The sequence below is a fragment of the Rattus rattus genome, chromosome 5 (genome assembly GCF_011064425.1).
Source record: "Rattus rattus isolate New Zealand chromosome 5, Rrattus_CSIRO_v1, whole genome shotgun sequence".
In the NCBI taxonomy this organism is placed as follows: Eukaryota; Metazoa; Chordata; class Mammalia; order Rodentia; family Muridae; genus Rattus; species Rattus rattus.
This window is the reverse complement of record NC_046158.1, coordinates 149,775,810-149,798,835: the sequence shown is the minus strand read 5'-3', so window position 1 is coordinate 149,798,835 and position 23,026 is coordinate 149,775,810. Positions and strand designations below refer to the sequence as shown.

The following is a 23,026-nucleotide window of genomic DNA, read 5'->3' as shown; positions in this document are numbered from 1 at the left end:
AATCAGCCAGAAGGATGGAAGCAACACTTAAGACTTTGAGTTTCTTTAGCAGCTCAAGTAAGGTGGAAAACAAGTACACAGATTGGGTGTGTGACTGTGCACACCACAGTCCTAGAACTTGAGAGGTGAACGAAACAGGACCAGTAATTCAAGACTAGCTTTGACTACAGAGTAAGTTGGAAGTCAGCTTGGGCCATATGACACCCAGACTCTGTTCACTAAATGTGATTATGCAGTAACTTAGAGACAGATGTCTCTTCTTTTTTCTTGCAAAGGACAGGCAACCAGATCTCATGTATTCACTAAAAACCTAAACATGAAGTGGTAGAGCGCTTGCCTAGCAACTGCAAGGCCCTGGGTTCGGTCCCCAGCTCCGGAAAAAAAAAAAAAAAAAAAAAAAAAAAAAAAAAAAAAAAAAAGAGAAAAAAAAAAAACCTAAACATGACTTGGGAGACAGAGGCAGATGGATCTCTGAATTTGAGGCAAGTTTGGTCTACAAAGTCAGTTCCAAGACAGCCAGGGCTACACAGAGACCCTGAAACATACTACATGATCTGAAAGCTATGTTACAGATAGAAACTCACTGCCTTGATAAATGAAGTATCTGTTCTGGCTGCAGGGAGTAATTGAGCCTTCATTCTAACAAGTAGATTATTTTTCTGGATGAAGAAAAATAGTATCGATATTTTTCTGTCATGGAGACAAGTTTTGTTGAGGTATTGAAATAATTTAGAAATAAATATTTTGAGATAAAACTTTTCTTCCGAATAGAAGTTGTTGCTCAAAAAGGAAACCAAGAGCACAGCTTTGTGTCCTGCTGCCGAGCTGTCCCCAACCCACCGCACACTCTGCTGCACAAGTCCACTTTAATAGAACAAGCACCTCCCCAGGATAATGCCAAGTCTGCATGTAGCGAGGCAGTGTCACTTCATCGAGGGTCAGAAAGCTGAGATGGACTTTACGATCAGAGATTTTCTCTTCTAGTTCATATATTAACTATATTTCATAAATATAATTAAGCTTCCTTGCTAACATCTAGGTATAAAGAAATAACAATCTAGTTTTATGAAGTATCCCATATTCTTTCTCATAAGAAACTGCCCTCACATGATCTAAATGAAAGCAGCAACATTTTATGCAAAACCTATATACATTTATTTATAGGTATTAATACAGTATAATGTACATGAAAATTGAGGACATTGCTCACTAAACCAAGAACTTTACATTTTAATTTGAAATATAGAATGGAGTTTCTCCAGAAAAAAGATCCATATTAAATGTATCTTACCTTTGGTTCATGTGCTAAGAGAACATTGATAAAAATCAGTGACCCGGGCTTCTCTTACTTTTAATTGAAATGAACACGGGAAGCATAAATGAGTAAGTTCTTTTATGTAGTAGCAAAGAGAGTCAGTAACCCTTTCAGGAATGAGACTATTTCATTTCCTCCCAACTTGGATTCACCATACACTCGATCCACAAATGAAATCGGAACCTGGTTTAAAAGACACATAATACATTAAAGTCAGTCTTCAGCCAACAATGGTTGTGAGCTCAGACTATGACAGTCTCAACACACGAGCAAAGCCTCAACCCGCAGCACAGGCCTATATGCACACTGTCAATCATGGTTCTTAAGGTAACTGTCCTTGACACACTTATTATCTAAAGTCAGTCATCTGGACCAAATCTACGGCTTTCTGAAAAGCACCGGCCTGAGTCTAGACCAAATCTATGGCTTTCTGAAAAGCACCGGCCTGAGCACCATGTTAGTGCACTCAATTTCAGGGTGTATTTCCAGGAAGATGGATTTTCAGTTTCTTTTCTCCCTTTAGATTGTTAAATTTAATGTCACGGGGGAGTTAAACTACAACCCTTCTAATGTTCACAAGACAAGAGGCATTCTGGGAGGGTAGTATTTTCTTCCTTTGAGTAAGCATTTAGTATTAGATGTGGGGCCATCTCTAATAACTCACCACCTGGCCTGAGAGACAAACCCTGCCTCCAGCCTGTGTTCTGTAACCCCTGAACATTTCCTAAGAAGAAAAGCAGACAAGTACTAGTCAGAACAAAGAAGTCTAGGGGTTGGGGATTTAGCTCAGTGGTAGGCGCTTGCCTAGCAAAGCATAAGGCCCTGGGTTAGTTCGGGTCCCCAGCTCCAAAAAAAAAAAAAGAAAAGAAAAGAAAAAAAAAAAAAAAAAAAAGAACAAAGAAGTCTAATGTGCAGAAAGGCCATTATTTAGAAGGAAACACATGTCAGTGTAATCATAGCAGGTCAAATCCACTGATCTGAATGTTCACCTTTTAGTGTGGGGATTACCGAGTCACTGCAAGTCTAAGACATTGCTGAAGCAGCAGTCAGGAATGCGTGCTCTGTAAACCTTTTCCCTTTGTGGGGAACAGCAATTGCTCACCTCACCAACGGTGTAATTCATCTGTCTTGCTCGAACAATCATTTCCATCTGAAAGACGTAGCCTTTGGAGACACATTTTTCTATTAATTTCTGTAGAACTTCTTTTCGGTATAATCTGTAAGAAATTCAGGGCATCTGTGAACATCTGGACACACGCCTATCTGCACGTATCCTGACCCTTCAGAACTCACTGGTGTCTGTAATCTAAAGCTCTCAGTAGTCACTGTTACAGACAATTTCTCAGAGCTTGTGATCACCTCTCTTGGGCATGAAGTATATGGTAGGAGCTTGGAATAGTTTTGAAAATGGTTCTTAGTATCTTCTTGAGATCTATCTTATCAAAAGTTATGAAAATCTGGTCACCTAGACCCCAATACACAAGCACTTTGGATCAGCCTTTGAATGGGACATGCTGGAATGGCCGATGGCCGATGAGTGATGACACGTGCCATGGTAACGAGCAGTCCATCCAGCATTGACCGGTGTCTGCTCGCTAACATGGGCTAAGGTCCTGAGGACAGTCAGGTCATTTCAGGAATAACTGTCGGGACTACAGATGAGCTGAGTCAGATCAGGATTAGGCACCACAGGAAGTAGGCAATCCTTCAGCCTGCTCTGGACAATGGAGGTCACCGGCACTTGTGGTAGGCAAGTCTACCTTATCAAGTTCTCATTCAGTCTATAAAGTAAGATAGTGCAGGCTTGTGGGGAATCCAATCCTTTTGTTCAGAAAATCCCAACAGCAGGAAGTATCATTAGAAGGGGTTTTTATTTATTTAAAGCAGTAGGCAGGGAGGTTACAATTTCTTTTTAAATTTAAAGCTTATTGGTCTGTGTCTGTCTCAGGCTTTTGTAACACGAATTTTTACCTACTGTACTGCCTTCTTCACATATATGTACATTTACATGCTAGAAATGGGAATCTGGCATAGCTACATTCTTAAGACCAGTGGATGGACCTATTATACCAAAAGAGTTAACTGAAATCCGACTCTTCCTCCAGTCTTCCTGTGGCGCCTATGTTTAGCTTTTATGTGTGGGTAACACTGACAGCGCAAATTCATCTATAGAGAGAACAAGTTAACTGAAAAGCCAAAATAGTAAGACTCTAGGACTTTTCTGCTGCAGTGCTGTGGCTGGGATATGCAGGTACTTTTCTTCAAAGTACAGCAGTAGCAGCCATGTTCCTAATGGGCAGCAAAGCCCAACACTGAGGTGAACAAGATCCTCTTGTTTCAGCCCCCTGCATGCTGGCATTACATGCCCTGCTGAGAAAGCAGCTCTCAACAACCTCTTAATGCGAAGCATCTAGGGAAAGTCACAGAGGAAGAAACAACATACCTGAAGCTTCCGGTTAAATCTGACGCTCCTGGTCTCAGCAAAATCTGAGTTATAAAATTGGCCCCACGGCTGCCAAATTAATCATATTTTCCATATTAAATATATATTTCAAAAACAAGAGAAACATACCCAAGAGCAGAATGTTAAAAATATTAGTCATTAATAAAATGTTACTTTTCTAAGAACAGAGAGACTGTGAAATGAGATCTGATGCTTTTTAGAAAATAGGCATTTTTTTTTTTTTTACCCTTTGCAAGTGAAATAGAGAAAAGACCTGAAAGTAACCCTCCTATGGAAGAGAGAGGGGCAGGTAGTCGAGTGTTCACCCAGCATGTAAAGGCCTGGGCTCCATTCCCATCACTGTGTGGTCTGGGCTATGACTGTGATGCCTGGGCTACTAGAGACAGTCACACGCTCCCACACTCAAACTCAACTTTTGCTAAGAAGAAAAACAGTCTCTTAAACTTATAAGTGCTTTGGGTAGAAAGAACAGGAATCTTTTTCGGATTCCAGCAGAGATGGACTTCACACTAGCATGCTGCTAAAGTCTACTGTGGTAGGCAGCACTCAGAAAGCTGAAGCAGGAGGATCACAAACACTGGGCCAGCCTGGGAAGCAGAGGTGTGAAGAACAAGAAGAAAGCAGAGGAGCGCCTCAGGTGGTGGTTGGAGACTGTCGCTCCGCTACTGTAACAAAATACCAGTGCACTGGTTTAAACTAGGGAGGCGTGTCCTTGTCTTAGAGAAACGGAAGTTCCAATGAAGGTGCAGGACAACAGAGAATGGGGGCAGGGTGGGGACTCTCTAATCTCTTAAAAGAATGCTAATCCCATCAAAGGGCTTATCCCTTACCCCCCAAACTACCCACCTCCCCAAGAAAGAAGACTCTACAACCCTAGAGGTTCTCATTTAACATAGGCATTTGTGAACGAAAACATTCAGACCATAACAATGGCTCTAGATTAACAGAACCCAACCCAATTATCTTGCTGTATTAACATTTCAAAGGGTGTCAAGAACAGGAAGAAAAATGACTTTTGCATGGCAGCCATTTTTTGCGAGACAGGTACAGAAAGGTTTTAAGGTGGAGAGTCACTCTCCAGAATCAAAAACTAAGACGTCCTTAATGAAGACCATTTGCTCAGGCCAGGCCCAGTCTTGTTCTTTCTGCCTCCAATTGATCAAGATGGAAGCTTGTAGCTAGTGTCCCAGCACTGTGCTTATCTGTGTTCCTGGTCCTATGCTTCCTGCCATGGACTAACCCTTTGAAGAGGTCAGTTAAATGGCCCTCAGTTAAATGCTTTTTATAATTTGCTGTGGTCATGGTGTGTCTTCAGAATAATAGGATAGTAACAAAGACAGAAGTGCGTAAGAAATGCTTAAGATCATTTTTAGCTTGAGGTTTTTTTTCTTGTTTGAGGCAAGGTCTTAATCCTCCCTGGCTAGCCCTGACCCTACACCCACAGTGCTGGGTTAGAGTAGTGGGTTACTACATCTAGTTGGTGCAGAAGAGCTAAGAACAGGACCCAGGGCTTCCTACGTATTAGGCAATCATCCCCAGCCCCAAAACAATGTTTTATTGTGTTGTTGGAGGACAGTCTTGAGCACCATGTATTCAGATGCTGATTTCTATGCCCAGGCATCTGTTTGCAGTCCAGACCTTGGCAAGGTCAAGCATCTCTGGTCTACAACATTATGTACTTGTTTTCCATCATCTCTGATCAGCCTATGGCTGGGCAGGAGATGACAGAAAAGGCGGGACATCCAAGCCCAGTGAGGGAATATCAAAAAAATCAGAGAGGGTGAGAAGAGGAGAGGAAGAGAAGGCATGGAGAGACCATGAGGTCTCAGTGAAAGAGTAGCCATGAGAACACACACGGAGCAGAGGAGCCAGAGCAAGACTCAGACTGAAGGTAAAGGACTGCGTGATTGGGAAGTAGACGGCCTTAGGGGTTAGAATAGCTAGAACCTGCCCAGCATAGCGCTTGTTCGAAATACCGGGTCTCTGTGTCGTTCATTCAGGAGCTAAAACAGTTTGTAGTGAGTATAGCAGCACCCTGCAATTATGTGGGAGTAAAGGGGGCACAGTAGGTGACCCCCCAGTACATTTGGTGTCCAATGTGCTAGGCAGAAATTCAAGCACAGAGCCTGAGAAAAGCTTTGGACACAGGAGGCAGACCAGACAGCTGGGCACAGGAGCTGCATCCGGGAAGGTGGGAGAAATGTTCACTTAACAGCAAGTTTCTCAAGCAGGTCTGGTGCTCATGGCGCCTTTAACCCCCCCCCAGACCCCTCCACAAATTACTATTACATTTTGTTTCATATTTCATTTAAGATGGAATCTTGTTATGCTGCCCAAGTTGGTCCCAAAGCCTCTATTTAAATCATTCTCCTGCTTTAGCCTCTTGAACAGGGGGGCCAATAGGCCTGCGCTAGCCTGCTGCCTGGTGATGACGGCTGTTAACTGGGTGGATGGTGCGGATGCCTTAAGTGGTTCAATCCAACCTTCAATTAGAGTATCTTGATTAAAATGTGTTAAGAACCACCAGCTGTGGGTTTGAATTCTAGTTGTGGGCTACACTAATGAGACCTGAAGCCTACAAAATGTAGACAGTAACTATTCTCACCAGACAAAACTAAATACAACTAAATGCCCCAACTAAAAGGTAGAATTTGCCCATGATTTGGACTTCCTAGTTTTAATTCACAGGTAAATGAGTGACCAAGTTCAAAATGTCTTTGGAGGTTAATAATTTGTTTTCAGCCCCAGCTGAGTCTGCCTCCAACCTCCAGAGAATCTCAATCACATGGTCAGCAACAGGAATGAGAAGGGCAGGAGTTGCTGTGTGCTCTCCTTAGGAGAAACTGAAATGTTTCACAGAAAATTAAATGTTTTAAATGGCTATCCCATGATTCCACAATGAACTTAATCTGTGATGGATGAGGCGAGCACAGAGACATCCCTGGTAGGTGCTGATTCCTCCTTCCCATCTCTGTGATCCTGCATGGGGTAGATTGGGCCCCAGCAGTTCCTTATGGGTCTTTACACCAAGTGCCAGACTATTCCCTCACTATGTGTTCATGGGAAACCCTGATTTTGTGGAAGCCCTAGTGGTCCACATATGATGGACGGTGGTGAAGAGTTTGGGGAAATAGCTCAGACAGTAAAGTGCTTACTTTGAATGCATGAAGACAAGAGAGGGATCCTCAGAATCCTCACTGAAAAGCCAGGCACTGGAAGCATGCCAGGGTGCTCAGCCAGACTAGTCTAACCAGCAACATCCAACCAAGGAGAAACCCTATCTAAGATATAAGTGGACAGTGCCTAAGGAATAGCACCTAAACAACACTGAGGTGCACACTCATGCATTCTCGCTCCCTCTGTCTAACACACATACAGACACATACACACACACTACTCTGCTTGTGTGAGAAGCCATCAGAACTGAGATGGCCAGATAACTACTAGCAATAATTGTAAGCGCCTGGTGTGTGAGCTGCTAGCATCGCCAACCTGTGCTGAGAGAAGCAAGGCTAGCTCCGTGTGAGGGCAGACAGCAGCTACCAGTCAGTTCATGGAACCCTATCCAACTTGCCAGACAGTATCAGCAACTCGGCTTTCAGATGAGCAGAGTAAAGCTCTGAATAGGTGAAGACAGAAGGTAACACAATAACAAGAAGCTTAATTCTAACCAAGTTCTGTCCACTTCAGATGATTATATACAAATTGAGTTGCATAAAAATGCGCACATACCTGATTATCTTTCTTTTCAAATCCCATCCATAAACACCCCCATTCCCCTTGTAGCGAGTTCCAGAGACAATATCAAAATTACCCTCCTTTTGTTTCCTGTAAAGAAAGAAAAAAAAGAAAAAGAAAAAAAGAAGAAAACCCAAACAAGCTTAGTTAGACAAAGCTTGTGGACTTTACACAAGCAACTTCATAAGCCACGCTCTTGGGTGTTAGGAGAGGCAGAGTTAAAGCATGAAGCCAGATGGCCTGACTGCCCACATGAGTCTCAGACCTGACAACATGGATCCTGTGCTTTAATTAAAATCTGATGTGCATGTGTTCTGCTTACATGTATGTCAGCACACTATGTGTAGGCAGTAGCCTCAAAAGCAAGAAGGTGCTGGATCTGCTGGAACTTGAGTTACCAACTGTAGTGAGACTCCACATGGGTGCTAGGAATTGAACACGGGTCTTCAGGAAGATCAGTCAGTGCTCTTAACCACTGAGCCATCTCTCCAGCCCCTTTATTTACTTTTCTTATACTGAAGTAGGAACCCAGGGACTCTGTCTGCTGACTTTACTACATGCTAACCCCAAAGCCCCCTCTACTGTCCAGGCCCCTTCTGTAGAAAAGGCTAGGCGCCTCCAGACTGCTGTTTCTTACAGAGAACACGGTATCTTCCTCCTAAGAGTTTTGTTGTGCTTATAAACTTAGAATCCCTGTAAGTCAATAGAAACCATCTCCATCCATTCTTAAACTGGGGCAAAGATCACCAACACCAACAATAACAAAAAGCATGGTTTCACTAAGTGCTCCAGGCTGGCCTTGCATTTACAAGGCTCTTCCTACCTCTGCGTTAGCAATGTTGAAATGACACATGTTGCCTGTGCCCAGTTCCCCTCCCTTTTTTGAGATAGGGTCTAGGTAGTCCCAGTGTCCTGGAACATTCTACATAGTTTAGGCTGGACTTGAGATCAGTTTGCCTCTGCCTCCTTAGTGCTGGGATTTAAAGAAGGGTGCCACTACACTTAAAAAAAAAAAATTTTTAAAAAAGACTTATTTGTTATATGTAAGTACACTGTAGCTGTCTTCAAACACACCTGAAGAGGGCATCGGATCCCATTACAGATGGTCGTGAGCCACCATGTGGTTGCTGGGATTTGAACTCAGGACCTCTGGAAGAGCAGCCAGTGCTCTTAACCACTGAGCCGTCTCTCCAGCCCACAAAGTCCATTTTCTGTTATTGTTTATTTTCGAGACAGGGCTTCTCTCTGTAGCCCTGGCTGTCCTGGAACTGTCTTTGTAGACCAGGCTGGCCTCAAACTCAGAGATCTGTCTGCCTCTGCCTCCCGAGTGTTGGGATGGGCAGTCTGCACCACCACCACCTGGCTCATTTCCTTCTTTAAACAGCGCTGCTGCCTGAGAAAGAAGGCAGTGAAGAATCACTCTGTGGAGCTTTACAAGGCCTAGAGTCCTGGCACCCCTGCACCAAACCCTGTGTCTATGGTCCTTGACTCTAACAAGTCAAGCACAATTCTGACAACAATGGCTTCATTTTTTTTCGTGTTCTGAAAGAAAAGAGAATAGAACCATCTATTGCCGGTTCCTAAAATAAGTCATTTAGTCAAAGACCTGTATTTATAAGTCTCAAGTCTCTACATTAGTTAAATTTCCATAGAAAAAATAAAGTAGCATGCATATTTTAAATTAATTATCTGAATTTAAAATCTCTAATATTAGAAATACTATAAACTGTACCTACCTGATAAATTCAGGAATAAATTTGGGCTGAAATTTGGAAAGAATAAACAGTGAGTCAGGAGCACATGACAAGTTTATCGTAACACCTAATAACTAACAGGGTGTGCGTGCTAGGTGAGCATATTGATTAGTCTTCACATTCAAAGGCTGGATGGCACAGTAAAACCACCTCACCACACGACAGGACAGGGAAGGTTACTTACATGGTGCGAGAGGTCTGCGTCCATAATGATGACATAGTTTCCTGTGGCATGTTTTATTCCGTGAATATAGGCAGTTCCTGAAAATCAGGTATTTAGACTCATTAATAAAGATTACCAGAAGGAGCTGGAGAGATGGCTCAGCATTTAAGAGCACTGGCTGTTCTTCCAGAGACCCAAGTTCTATTTGCAGCACTGAGGTAGCAGTTCACAACCACGGGGACTCCAGCTGCCCGGTCTGCAGGCACTTCACATACAAATTACACAGACACGCAAAACACTCAAAAGTATAAAGTTTGAAAAACACAAACAACAAAAGCCCACCCAATACTTAGGTATGCATTTAAGTGGGAAAAGAGGCCACTTAGCATCCTAAAAGCAAACATTTGTGCTCAAGAGCGACCCTGCCAACTGGTTATCTGTCCACAGTTCAGTAGCACAGTTCACGTGCATTACAAACACAGTCCGGAGGGAGCTAGCTGGCCAGCCATCTCCCATTTTGATGCCAATTTAATTTAAAAAAGCAACCCCCCAAAACAAAAAACAATAAAAACCCAAACAAAAACAAAACAAAACAAAAACCCACCCGTATATTCAAAATTACCAAAGAGATGTCTAATACTAAAGTCTCTGTCTTTTTCTTTTTTGGGGAGAAGTGGGGGTTAAGACAAGGTTTCCAGGCTGACCTCAAACCCATGAAGATCCTTCTGCCTCAGCCTCCAGCTGCTAAGGGCCATCGAGTCAAGCTTCCAAAGTATAGATTATATAAAAATCACTATATGCTTCCGCTCCTTGGTCCCCCAACAAAAAACAGTAAACCTTGCCAGTGTCTTCCTGAGACAGAGGAGGCCGGCTCCTCCCTTCACACATGAGCTTCCAGCCATTGCCATCCTCACTCACCTAGTTCAGAAATCTCAAATTCACCCCCCAACTCCCCTAATTCCTGGCTCTCTAACAGGCTACTACTCAGGAAATGTCAACACATGTCTGACTGTGTCCCCGTGCCCAGGGATGGCTGTGAGCTCTTGCCTCTGCCTGCAACTCCCCACTGTGATCACAAGGCATACGAGATTGATATCCCAACCATCTTTTAATTTAACTCCCTACTGTCTCCACCCTCAGGGTGCCCCAGGCATTCCCTTCTGACCCAGGTCCATTTCTCAATCATTCTCTCTCCTGCTCTCCCTTGACTTCCAGTTAGGTCCCCAGAGGCTGTCTGAAGGTCAACTGCAAAGTGCCTGGTACACTGGGCCCTAGTAGAATGATGTAGCCAAGTATTCTGCTGTCTGTGTGCGCGTCTTCCACTCAGGGCTAATTATGAGTCACCTGTCCGGAGGACTAATCAGGAGAATCTCTGCTCTTCTAACCCTAGCACCACCTCAGTCTATAGTAATCAGGCTGCAGTGGCTGACACCAGCTGAACATTTCAAAATAAGAGACTTTTTGCCTTTTGTAAAAACAGGATCTCACTATGTAGCTCTGGCTGGCCTCAAACACAGAGATCCACCTGACTCTGCCTCCTGAGTGCTAAGATTAAAGGCATTCACTCTTAGACTTGGCTACAGGAAGCTCTTCAATGTTCCCACCACTAAGAAGTGACGTGTTTGAGGTGGCAGAAAGACCAAGTCTCCTGATTTGATCCTTGCACTGTACACAGGAGCCACCACCAGTGTGCCCACTTACTATGGATCAAGTATAGCAACCTTTCCTTTTTCCATGTGTGTTCAAAGTACACATGCATGTGTGTATGCATATTTTCCCTGTGTGTTATAAGGCATGGAGGTGTGAGCATGGAGAGTTGATGCCAGAACTCACACGCAATCGGCAGGGTTTCTGAACCAAGCTTAGAGCTCACTCACGTGGTGAGCCTCCTCCCTCTTCCTGTGGGTCTGGAATTTCAGGTGAGCTACGGCATACGAGGCTGTTTTGGAGATCTGATGAGTGGTCCTTGTGCATGAGCAAGTGCTTTAACTGCTGAGCCATCTCTCCTCGCAGGATAGCAGCTTTCATCTGTTAAGAATTATGAGCCGAAGGCATTTCAAGTCTCATCTCATACACACTGGACTCATTCGAAATATTCTGGATCTCAACTTGTGAGTCTTGATCCTTTTGGGAGTCAAGTGACCCTTTCACAGTGGTCATATTACCAGATATCCTGCATTTTAGATATTTACAGCATGATTCATAACAGTAGCAAAATTACAGTTATGAAGTAGCAACGAAAATAATTTTATAGTTGGTGGTCACCACAATGCCAGGAATTGTATTAAATGATCACAGCACTAGCAAAAGTTGAAAACCACTGCTCTAGAATGTTCTGTGTAAGGTGGAAAGTTTTTCATTCTTAGAAACAATCACCTTTTAGACTCAGCATTTAAAGAATTTGCAAGCCGCCTTCCTCCAGACTCCCTCTCTGTACCTCCCTTTCTTTAGGCTACGCTATAAGGAAGACCATTTCTCAGGCTCTTTTGTCGCTAGTGTCCAGACAGCTGTTAGGGGCACAAGTGACGATGCCAAGGGAAGTCAAGAACATCCAAGCAACCTTCTCAGCAAGGTGTGTAGCAGCACACACTGTGTTGCTCCACAGCACCTCCTTTACCCACCTTCCGTCCTCCCCAACGCTCTGCTCCCTCAACACAGCGGTGTCCTCTGACCCCACTCCAGCTCCTCTGGAGTTGCTCATCTCCTAGGAGCTCACCTTTCTCAACAACTCATGTCCCTGTCAATGAATCCCTGTATTAAATTCCCCACTGGACAGAACCACAGCAGTTTCTGTTTTGCCCAGTGGGTTCAGACTGACACAGGCAGCCCGAGTTAACCATTAGGATGTCATGAAGACCGTTAAAGGCCATCACAGCTGACTGTCCTTGGCTATTTTTCCAAAGTAGGAAAACAGAGCGGCAAATCTGATTAGGGCAGGTAACAGGAGATGTTACTTACCAAGGCCCAGCTTTTTCTCCCGTGGTCTTAGGAGCTTCAAGAAAAGCAAATTAATATGTCAATACAAAAAGAAAAAAACACTTTAAATTTTATTTTACTCCTATAAGTGTATACTTATTTTAAAACATTAGTTGAATTTATTAGACCTTGAAGCAGAGTTTGTTCAACATTTTTGTCCAAAGCTAAAATAGTGTTTGGGGGCTGGAGATGTAGCCTAGCATCCATGACACCCAGTTCTCCCTCTCAGCACTGTACAAACTATGGCACGAAGCCAGCAATAACAGAATTTGGGAGACAGGGCCAAGAGTCAGGACCTCAAGCTCATCTAGTCTGAGCCATCCTAAACTTCCTGGAACTCCATCTGTGGACCAGGCTGTCCTTGAACTCCTAAGTGTTGTGATTAAAGGAATATGCCACCACTACTTGGCAAAAACCTTTTTTGTATTTAGATTTAAAATTTTTATGTGTCTGAGTGTTTTCCTGCATGTGTGTCTGTGTACCACGTGCACGCCTGATGCTCATGGAGGTCAGAAAACATTGTATCCCCTGGAATGAGTGAGAGAGAGTTGTGAGCCACCATGTGGGTGCTAGGAATTGAACCCAGAGTCTCTGAAAGAGGAAAAGCAATTTTCTTTAATCCTAATCCTACAGGTAACATAAAAACAAAGCATTTCCCCCTTCTGGGTCCATTCTTACATGAAAACAGTATTGTCATATCTACCAGACTTTTGTTGCGTGTGCTGTTTTGGACACAGGAGCTCACCGTGTATCCCCAGTTGGCCTGAATCTTACGATAAACACTGGGATTAAGAGTGTGCACCACCTCACGCAGCCTCATCTTCCACGTTTAAAGAGTGCTTGTTGTTTCCTTAGATAAACAGAGCCTCTAACCAACAATTCTATGATTCAAAGTACTGGGTATCGGTCTTCATCTTCCCACATTGCACACAGTTGCCAGTGCTTTTCCTTTGCCGGCTCAACCTAACCGTGCCTGGGATGACTGACCTTTCTTCACTGCTCCAATAACACACTCCATTTCCTTTTAGAAAGGTTGTCTGCTCATCTCTCTGCCACACGAGGGCAGATTTTCCTGCTTTCTCCACAACTCAGAAAAAGGGTCATGGAGAGCAACTGAGGCTTGGCATGTGAGATGCCAGGGAAGACACTGGTGAAGGTGCACTTCAGGGACAGTTGAAGTTGAGACCTTGAAGAGAAGCTATGAGACGCTATTGGAAAAGTGCAGCTCAGCTGCAATGAAAGAGATGCCAGTGCCATGGGATGGCCACCACCAGCAGCAGCGGCAATAAAGTGGAGTCAGCCAGAGCCTGAGTGCTACAGAGGGCAGAGCTGGAGAGCGACAAGCCCACAAGATATATGGATTCCAGACATTGGAACAAGAAGCTGTGAGGTTGAAAATGCCTTGGATACCCTAAAATATTTGAAATGCCAGAGCCGTGGGATCCCTGCCAAGGGAAGCTGCTAAGAGGGAGTGGAACCAGCTCAGGAGAAGGAACTGTGTTGCAGTCAACAACGATGAAAGGAGTTGGGGATCTGAAGATCACTTTGACATCAGACATGGAGATGCAGAGTTGGGAGTTTGCTCAGCTGGTATTTGGTCTTGTTTTGGTCCAGTATCTCCTTACTGTGCTCTTTCCCCTATGTTTTGGACCTGTAATGTATATTTTATACCATATGTTGGAAGTATGCAATCTGCTTCTTGATTTTGCTTATATAGGGGTTATAGTTAAGTAAGGGCATAAATCTCAGAAGAGATGTTGAACTTTTATGTTATGGCTGCAAGCCTTTGAGAGCCAGGGAGCGCAATGTGGTAGTTTCAATAGGTCTGGCCCCCACAGACTCATGTGTTTAAATGCCTGGCCCATGGAAGTGGCACTATTAGGAGCTGTGGCCTTGGAGGAAGTGTGCTACCCTGAAGGTGGGCTTTGAGGACTCCTAGTGCTCAAGCTCTGCCCTATGGGGAAGTCTTCTTGCTGCCTGCAGATCGAGATGTAGAACTTTCAGCACCATGCCTGCCTGGATGCTGCCATGCTTCCTGCCTTGGTGATAATGGACTAACTTTCTGAAAATGTAAGCCAGCCCCAATTAAATGTTGTTCTTTATAAGAGTTGCCTTGGTCATGGTGTCTCTTCAGAGCAATAAAACTCTAAGATGATAACCAATATGAACAGTAGCCTTGACCCGGGGCTTCTAAGAAAACTTTAAAAACTATAGGCCAAGGCTATGAACCTGTCTTGAGCTGAAATGCCAAGTTGTGAGATATGACAGGGATCGGCTGTGAGACAGGCAGAATCCTGAGTGTCGGTGTCCCTGCCATGCTTATGAGTGGTGTAACTTCCCTACACCATCCCCATCTGTCAGTATCTGCTACTTGAAACTCTTAGAAATACCACCCATGAAAACAGCCCTAAGCCTGGTCCAGGGCAGGTTTGTAATCTCAGCTTCTCAGAAGCACATACAGTGTTGAAGATGGAAATGTCTAGGCCTACTTAGGCTACAGAGGGACATCAAGGTCACCTGGACAGCACAGTGGTGACCCTGCCTCAAATAACAGAGCTTGGGATGCAGTTCAGTGGTGGAGCACGGCCTAGCATGTGCACGGTCCTTGATTCAACTCCCCATTACCACAGGGAAGAAACTGTCCCCACTATTGGGATCATAAGAATACTAGATTCCGTTTTCTTATGGTAATGAATTACCATTTTTTTTGAAAAGCAATTATCCAAAGAGTCTCCAGAGTCTTCTATTTCTCTGATAATGGTTCTCTAGCTAGAGAAGGGACAATGGTTTTTGTTTAAGATTGATTGATTTATTATAATATACAGTGTTCTGCCTGCATGTATGCCTGCAGCCCAAAAGAGGGCACCCAATGGTTGTGAGCCACCATGTGGTTGCTAGAAATTGACCTCAGGACCTCTGGAAGGATGTGCAGTGCTTTTTACCTCTGCCCAAGAGGGGACAACGTTATCTCCCCCAAGGGGTCATGAAGTCCTATCAGGTACCGTCCAGGTTAGCAAGGGAGGGAAGCTGCTACCGGCATATTGTGGACAGAGAACAGCGATGCTTAAGCATCTGCACTGCACAGGACAGGTTCCTGTAGCCAATCGTCCAGCAATGCGTGCAACCAAGAAACCCCGAATTGCAACAGGCTGTAAACACAAATGATATCTGCACGACCAGCACCAGTGTGTTTTCTAGTTAAATCTGGATCCAACTGTGTGCTTTTGGTCTTAAAAATTATCCCAAGCAGAATTCACAAAATATTTTCAAAGATTTATAAACTCAAACCAGTAATAAAAAACTACAACTCACAGCAACTGCCAGTGAGGCTGCCAGCTATTGGCAACATCTTTTCCTTCATGTGTTCATGTGTTTGTGTGCTGGGGATTACTGGCACACATCAGTAGCCTTATGTGGGTACGGCGATCTAGGCTTGGGTCCTTTACAGGGCATCAAGAACTCTTTCCTGCCCAGATACCTCTCTCCCACCCTCATGCTTAACATCTACACTGAGAATACTCTCTAAGAAGCTCCAACGCTGCCTCAAAGATAACACCACTTTCAGGAAGCCTCTGTAGCTGCCCACGTCACTCTCATAGGACAATAGGTTTCCTGGGGCAGGAGAATGTCAAGTGTGGGATTCAGGAAGCCACCTTTCCTACCTATAAGCTCTGAGCTGCAGGGAGCAGTATGTGCAAAGTGCATGAGGGCCCAGAGAAGGGAGTGTGCAAGACAGAAACCCAAAAACTCTCTTCTGACTAGCTCTACAATACTCTGGCCAATACAGTGTCACATTTTGGTATTTTAAGAAAATGTATCTGCAGAATCCATCACAAAGCCAGAGGCCAAAGCTCTACTCCTCGGCTGTGAAATTATCACTGGCCCAGAGCAAAGACATGTGTTAGCCTCAAGAGGGCCCACTGGCCACAGAGCAAAGACATGTGTTAGCCTCAAGAGGGCCTGCTGCCTCTTCTCTTTCCAGACTTGGCTCCTTACTGACTTCCTCCCTCAAAGAGGAGGAAAGGGTCTGTGACTTACAATTCTGTCTGGCCCATAGATCTTTTCCAGTTGTTCAGCAACTTCTCTTGTCCCATCTGGGCTTCCATCATCTATGATTATAATTTCATAGTTGATTGCACTAAAATAAAATTTAAGTTTATATTAATGTTGGGTGACAGTATCTAAATTTTAGAGGAACTTAAAAGTTGCAAGCCAGGAGTGTTAGGATGTTCAAAGCTACTTTAGCTGGCTGTAGTGACTTCACAGACAGCCTTCCATACCAGAGATCTTATTTCAAAATAAACAAAGCAAAAGAATACTTTAAACGGCACTAGCAAACTCAAATGATCTGGAATTTATTTGACTTAATTTCACTCTTAAAATTGCTTCCCATTATAGTCCCACAATAGTTTCTATTCTGAAAACCCTTCAGCGTAACTGTACACATATAGTCATAATGCCCCACCCCCTTATTACAAGGATCAAGGGGAAGGAAAAGGAAGCAACACCTTCCTCTCGACCTCAATGTGGACCCTAGGAAATTATCCAGGAAACAGCATTAAAAGTTACACTACTGAAAGTGGCAAAAGTTAGCCCCAGCAAACTTGGCAGGAAGTTAACAAAACCCAGCCTGTTCAAGAATAAGAACAAGGGGAATTGTGGAGTTGGCATAGTAGTAACAGCCCCTGATATGCATGCAAAGAAATGCATTTGGATCCTCAGGATCCAAAAGAGCAGGTATGACTAGGCATTCCTGAAATTCCAGTACTGGGGGTGTGGGGTGTGGGGTGTGGGTTTGAAACCCCTAAAATAACAGAAGCTCAAGAATCCACCAGCCTAAGGGGCAGCTTTTGGCTGAAAGAGCCTGCTTCAAACAATTCAAAGAGAAGAATGAACGGGGAAGGCAGCAGACATTCTCAACCAGCCTCTGTTTCTGCATGTACCAGCCTCTGTTCCTGCATGTTCTCTCTTGTGTAACATACACAAGAGAGTAGGTACAGAGACCAACTTCCTCTGTTCCTGTAACTCTGGGATAGGCATTTAATTCGGCCAAACACAAATTCCATTTTGACTTGAGAACATCCGTTGCAGGATGCAGCTCACTGGCAGAGTTCCATCCTCCAGCACCCAAATCACTCAATAAAAAGATAGTCCAGAGGCTGGAGAGATGGCTCAGGGGTTTAGGGCACTGACCGCTCTTCCAGAGGTCCTGAGTTCAATTCCCAGCAACCACATGGTGGCTCACAACCATCTGTAATGGAATCTGATGCCCTCTTCTGGTGTGTCTGAAGAGAACTGCAGTGTACTCACATAAGATAAATAATCTTTTTTTTTTTTAAAAAAATAAAACCTTTTAAAAAAATGCACCACACATCATGGGGCCACCATATAAACTGATTTTTATTCAGATGCAACCAAAACAGCAATGCTAAACTGGGTGTTGGTGGTGGTGAATTTAATCTCAGTACTTGGGAGGCAAGAGTCAGGGCTAGTTTTGACCTTGTCTAAACCAATCAAACAAGGCAGTCTAAGGTTTTTACCAATCAGCATGGTGAGGTTGTGCTTTCTATAAAGAGACACTATGTTCTAAGAATTTTGTTCTGCTTTTCTGAGACAGAGGCTGCTAATGGAGCCCTGGCTGGCTTCGAACTTAGTACAACTCCTCTGCAAATGCATCCCTTGCACTTCAGAGCTTGGCATCAAGTACTTTTTCTTGCTGCTAGAAAATAAGGGCACAGCGCATCCTCACTGCCATTTGAAAAGCAAAAGCCAATGGACAAACAAAAAGCTCGGCAAACAATTTGTGTTCTCTGACACACTGGTCTAAATAAACAGCGCACTGCTATGACATCCTACTCTAACTAGCGAAATCACGTTTTTTTATGTTGACAGGAAAAGATCACCCAAGATTATAACAGCATGACGACACTCATCTGGCTGTAAAGCATCGACTCCGTACTGCTATCAGGAGGCATTTTATTTACTGTTTAGTTCGGAGACCCTCCCCACTCCCACCCCCCTTTTAAACGCGTAACACTTCCACTGTCAAAATTCCTGTTCCTAAGGTCTGGGACTCTGCCTAGCAATGCGAAAGGCCCCGTGGTTTTTTCAAAACAAACAACACCCGGTTCCTAATCAAATTCGGCGAAGATGCTCTCTCCCTGCCAGCTCATCAGCAGTTCTCTGACAGCGCAAACAACAAGCTTACGTAAGCGCTGGGCCCCGAGGCGATGGTAAGAACGCTGGCTCGGGACTCCGGGCTCTGGCGGCAGATCCTGACCGCCTTAAGAGGGATGAGGTCAGGCTTTGAGTCTCGCCCCGAAGTAAAAGTGAAGTTAGCCCTTTCAAGAGAAAGGCGGGGGACTGACACCAGAGTGATCTGTCATTAGGTAAACACAGGACTCGCTAGGGACCCGAGCAGGAATGAGAGCCTGGGATGCAGACGCGGGGCTGTGCGCCTCGGTTTTCCCCAGCGGGAAAAAAGCCTGGAGCAGGCTCGGGAGGAAGAGGAGGCCAGGCCTCGGAGGGTCTCCTCGCGGAGCCAACCGCCGACATGCAGTCCGCGGCTGGCTCCCGGCACCCGCGCGAGAAGTTCCGTCTACCTCTCAGAGAAGCTCTTCACCAGCAGCCACACGATGAGCGGCAGGTTCTCCCGTTCATTGTAGGTGGGCAAAAGCACCGAATACTTGTCCTGCCGTGAGGAGCGGCCCTGCGGCGGCCGCTGAGACGCAGCAAGGCTGCGACTCGCCCCCGTGGAAGCCATGACGGATCTGCGCGAGGCGCCGGAAGCGGACTTACGTCACCTGATGCGGATCGTACCAAATCCCGGAGCACGAGGGAGACTTGGCTTTTCTACGTCTCAACGTGTTTTCCGGGGAATACTCAGATTTTGTGATTGTTTCAGGTCGATTGTGAAGGCTTCCCAAGCTATCACCAATTCGTTTCACTTTCAAGCCCTAGGGAGCGTTTTAGTCTTCGAGTCTCTAAGCGATGGGAAGCCGGAAACGGAAGTCACTCCTCAGATGTTTCCGGAAGACGCTGTCATGGCTGCCCCGGAGGACGTAGCAGCCTTACAAGATGAGATTGCCCGGCGTGAGGAAGAGCTAGCTTCGCTAAAGCAGAGGCTGGCTGCAGCCCTAGCGGTTGAGTCGGAGCCCGAGCGTCCGATCCCGGTAATGCCGCTGCCGCCCAGGGCCGCGCTGTCGCGGGACGAGATCCTACGCTATAGCCGCCAGCTGCTGCTGCCGGAGCTGGGCGTGCGAGGTCAGCTGCGCCTGGCAGCCGCTTCTGTGCTGGTGGTGGGCTGCGGCGGGCTGGGCTGCCCGCTGGCTCAGTACCTGGCGGCGGCCGGCGTGGGCCGTTTGGGTTTGGTAGACCACGACGTGGTGGAAACGAGCAATCTAGCCCGTCAGGTGCTGCACGGGGAGGCGCAGGCAGGGCATGCCAAGGCTTGGTCGGCGGCCGCGGCGCTGCGCCGCCTCAACTCGGCGGTGGAGTATGTGCCCTACGCGCGCGCGCTCAGCGAGGCTTGGGCGCTCGACCTGGTCCGTGGCTACGATGTAGTGGCCGACTGCTCGGACAACGTGCCCACGCGCTACCTGGTGAACGATGCGTGCGTGCTGGCCGGCCGGCCGCTAGTGTCTGCCAGTGCGCTGCGCTTCGAGGGTCAGATGACCGTCTATCACTACGATGACGGGCCCTGCTACCGCTGCGTGTTCCCTCGGCCGCCCCCGGCCGAGACGGTGACTAACTGCGCTGATGGCGGCGTGCTCGGAGTGGTGCCCGGTGTACTAGGCTGCGTGCAAGCCCTCGAGGTGCTCAAGATCGCTGCTGGCCTCGGGACCACCTACAGCGGTAGCATGCTACTCTTCGACGGCCTCGGGGGCCATTTCCGCAGGATCCGGCTGCGGCGCCGCCGGCCCGACTGCGTCGTGTGCGGTCAGCAGCCCACCGTGACCTGCCTGAAGAACTATGAGACCTTCTGCGGCTCCTCAGCCACCGACAAGTGCCGCTCCTTGAAGCTCCTGAGCCCCGAGGAGCGGATTTCTGTGACTGACTACAAGCAGCTTCTGGATTCTGGGGTGCCCCATGTGTTGCTGGACGTTCGGCCTCAAGTAGAGGTGGACATTTGCCGTCTGCAGCACTCTCTCCACATCCCTTTGAGTCTGTTGGAACGCAGGGATGCAGACAGCCTGAAACTCTTAGGGGCTGCCCTCCAGGAGGAGAAGCGAAATTCACAGGAAGGAGCTGCTCTTGCCGTGTATGTGATTTGCAAACTGGGGAATGACTCACAGAAAGCTGTGAGGGTCCTGCAGTCCTTAACAGCAGTGCCAGAGTTAGACTCTTTAAAGGTTCAGGACATTGTGGGGGGACTCATGGCCTGGGCTGCCAAAATTGATGGGACTTTTCCACAGTACTGAGGGGAGAGCTGTGATCCCAGTAGATGATGGCTGTGGTAGCCTTTCCTATAATGCAGAAGAGCCTGGATTCACAATCTCTGAATAAGTGGACTCTTTCTTTGCAAGGAGCCTTTCGAGAAAACAAGATGGCGTCGTCTCTGAGAGCTGCCTTGTTTTAGGCACTCATGTAGTACCTTCGACATGTGACATGGAATATGACGGGATTTTTGTTTCCCATGTGGTCCGATCAAAATGCTCTCCGGGCCATCCATCTTCTACTTGGAATTAAGATGCAGCTCTTACTACGTCTTAGTCTAACCGAATCACTTGCATTCAGCCCGTTTTTAAATTACGATGTTCTTTGGGAGGTTGCAGAGATGGCTTAACACTGGCTGTCCCCCGTGGGGGATCCTGGTTTGACTCCCAGGACTCTTTGTGTTGGTTTGGAACTACCTGTAACTCCAGTTCCACGAGATCATATGCTGTCTCCCTGCCTCCTCCAGCTCCAGGCAGGGTCTTGGTGCACAGATATATATGCAGTCAAAACACAAAGGTTTAAAACCTAAGGAAAAAAGTTTTTAAAAAAGATTATTTGAGTCTTAATTCTATTTCAAATGATAGGTTATCCCCCTTAAGATGCATAAAATATGTAACATTTTCATTATCTGGAAATTGATCATTGTAGAACCTATAGTGAATTCAGAGTGCAGTCCTAACAGTGTAGCAAAATAAAGGGAGCTGCTTCCCTCAGAAGTTGCTAGCATTTTTTTCTTGTACTTAAGCTTCAGTGTCTCCCTTAGGCTATACCAGTGGTTTTCAACCTCTTGGTTGAGAGCCCTTGGGGATCAAATGACACTGTCACAGGGTTGCCTAAAACAATTGAGAAATAGATGTTTAAGTTATGATTCATAACAGTAGAAAAATTACAGTTATGAAGTAGCTATGAAATAACTTATGGTTGGGGGGGTCACTGTAATGTGAGGAACTAGATTAAAGGGTTGCAGCTTTAGGAAGGTTGAGAATTACTGGCCTACACTCTGGCTGATAATATGTGACAGTAGTTTAATGGAGACTTGTATTAAAATCTAAAGTAAAAAGGGAGCTAGGAGTGGAGGTTGGTGGTAGAGCAGTTGCCTAGCAGCAGAAGGACTTGGGCTTCATCTCCATTACCAGAAAACAGTTTGATGAACAGGTAGGCAACCCACCCTGCTTCCTGTAGATAGCAAAGTGTGCAATTGCCAAAAAGGTGTTGGGAATTGAAGCTGAAAGAGCAGCTAGTACTAAGCCATCTCTCTGGGCCCAGGCTTCTGTTTCTTAAGAGAAGCGAAGACCAGGGAAGTATCTCAAGTAGCCATATCTTTTAGCTATTTTTTTTCTTTAAAGAAAGATAAAAAAATGTATCTAGACAAAGCCCTCTGCAGGCCAGAGTCAGCAGTTTGCAAGCATTGGGATATATGCGTAGGGGTGTGTGTAGCTTTCAAAGCTAGGCCAGATATCACTCTGAGCCGTGAGATGCATCAGCTCACTGAACAGGTGCGCTGACCAGCATGGCGGGCTGACTAGCAGGGCTCTGGAGCAGGGGAGCCATGGCTGCTCCCAGGCACCGTGCACCTGCATGTTCTTGTTTCCTAGTCCTTTATTTACTTATGTATCTTCTGTGCACTCCAGGCCGGCCTTGAAATTCAGTCACAGTCCTGTGCCTCCATGTCAGACTTCCCTGCTCTTTTGATGAACTGGTGATTACAAGTAATTTCTCTTTTGAAAGAAGTGTCAGAAACTGCCCGGTAGACTGAGCAGAGCCAAGGTGAAATTACAGGACAAGAGGGTCACAAAAGTTGTCTGGAAGTTTGCTCTCGGGGTACTTCAGGTTGAATTCCCAAGTTAGTTTCTGGCAAGAGCAGGAGAAAAGTGCCAGATGAGTTATCAGGGTCTGCAGAGATGGCTCAGCAGGCAAAGGGGCTTGCTGCTGTTTCACAGGACCCGGGTTTGGTTCCCAGCACCCACATGGTGGCTTGCAACTGTCTAACTCCAGTTCCAGGGGATCCAATTCCTTTCTTCTGGTTTCCATAACCACTGCACACATGTGTACAGACAAATCCAGGCATACACATACATATAAAATAAACATTTAACCTTAAGAAGTAAAAGGAGGAAGAAGGTGGCTTTTCACTGTATTTGGAACCTGAACACTGACAACTGACAGACTGTAACAGAGAA

The 23,026-nt window shown here is 45.8% G+C and overlaps 3 protein-coding genes across 3 annotated transcripts in view; 1 reads left to right on the top strand and 2 right to left on the bottom strand.

The window, feature by feature from the left end:
• The window catches only part of Adnp (activity dependent neuroprotector homeobox), a 29,780-nt gene extending 28,381 nt beyond the window's left edge, over window positions 1-1,399 (bottom strand). The window contains exon 1 of the mRNA XM_032904742.1: window positions 1,292-1,399. The gene's annotated coding sequence lies outside the window, so the exon portion shown is untranslated. The remainder of the gene's footprint in view (window positions 1-1,291) is intronic.
• On the bottom strand, window positions 1,132-19,187 carry Dpm1 (dolichyl-phosphate mannosyltransferase subunit 1, catalytic). Its single transcript, XM_032904746.1, has 9 exons — window positions 19,013-19,187; window positions 16,449-16,548; window positions 12,393-12,426; window positions 9,456-9,532; window positions 9,254-9,279; window positions 7,512-7,607; window positions 3,759-3,827; window positions 2,418-2,532; window positions 1,132-1,498 (listed from the first exon to the last, which is right to left on the bottom strand). Exons 1-9 carry the CDS (start codon window positions 19,171-19,173, stop codon window positions 1,394-1,396), a joined length of 783 nt encoding a protein of 260 aa, XP_032760637.1. The 5' UTR covers window positions 19,174-19,187; the 3' UTR covers window positions 1,132-1,393.
• Mocs3 (molybdenum cofactor synthesis 3) lies at window positions 19,132-21,562 on the top strand. The gene has a single exon (XM_032904745.1). The coding sequence runs from the start codon at window positions 19,172-19,174 to the stop codon at window positions 20,828-20,830; it is 1,659 nt and encodes a 552-aa protein (XP_032760636.1). The 5' UTR covers window positions 19,132-19,171; the 3' UTR covers window positions 20,831-21,562.
• The last annotated feature ends 1,464 nt before the right edge of the window (window positions 21,563-23,026 follow it).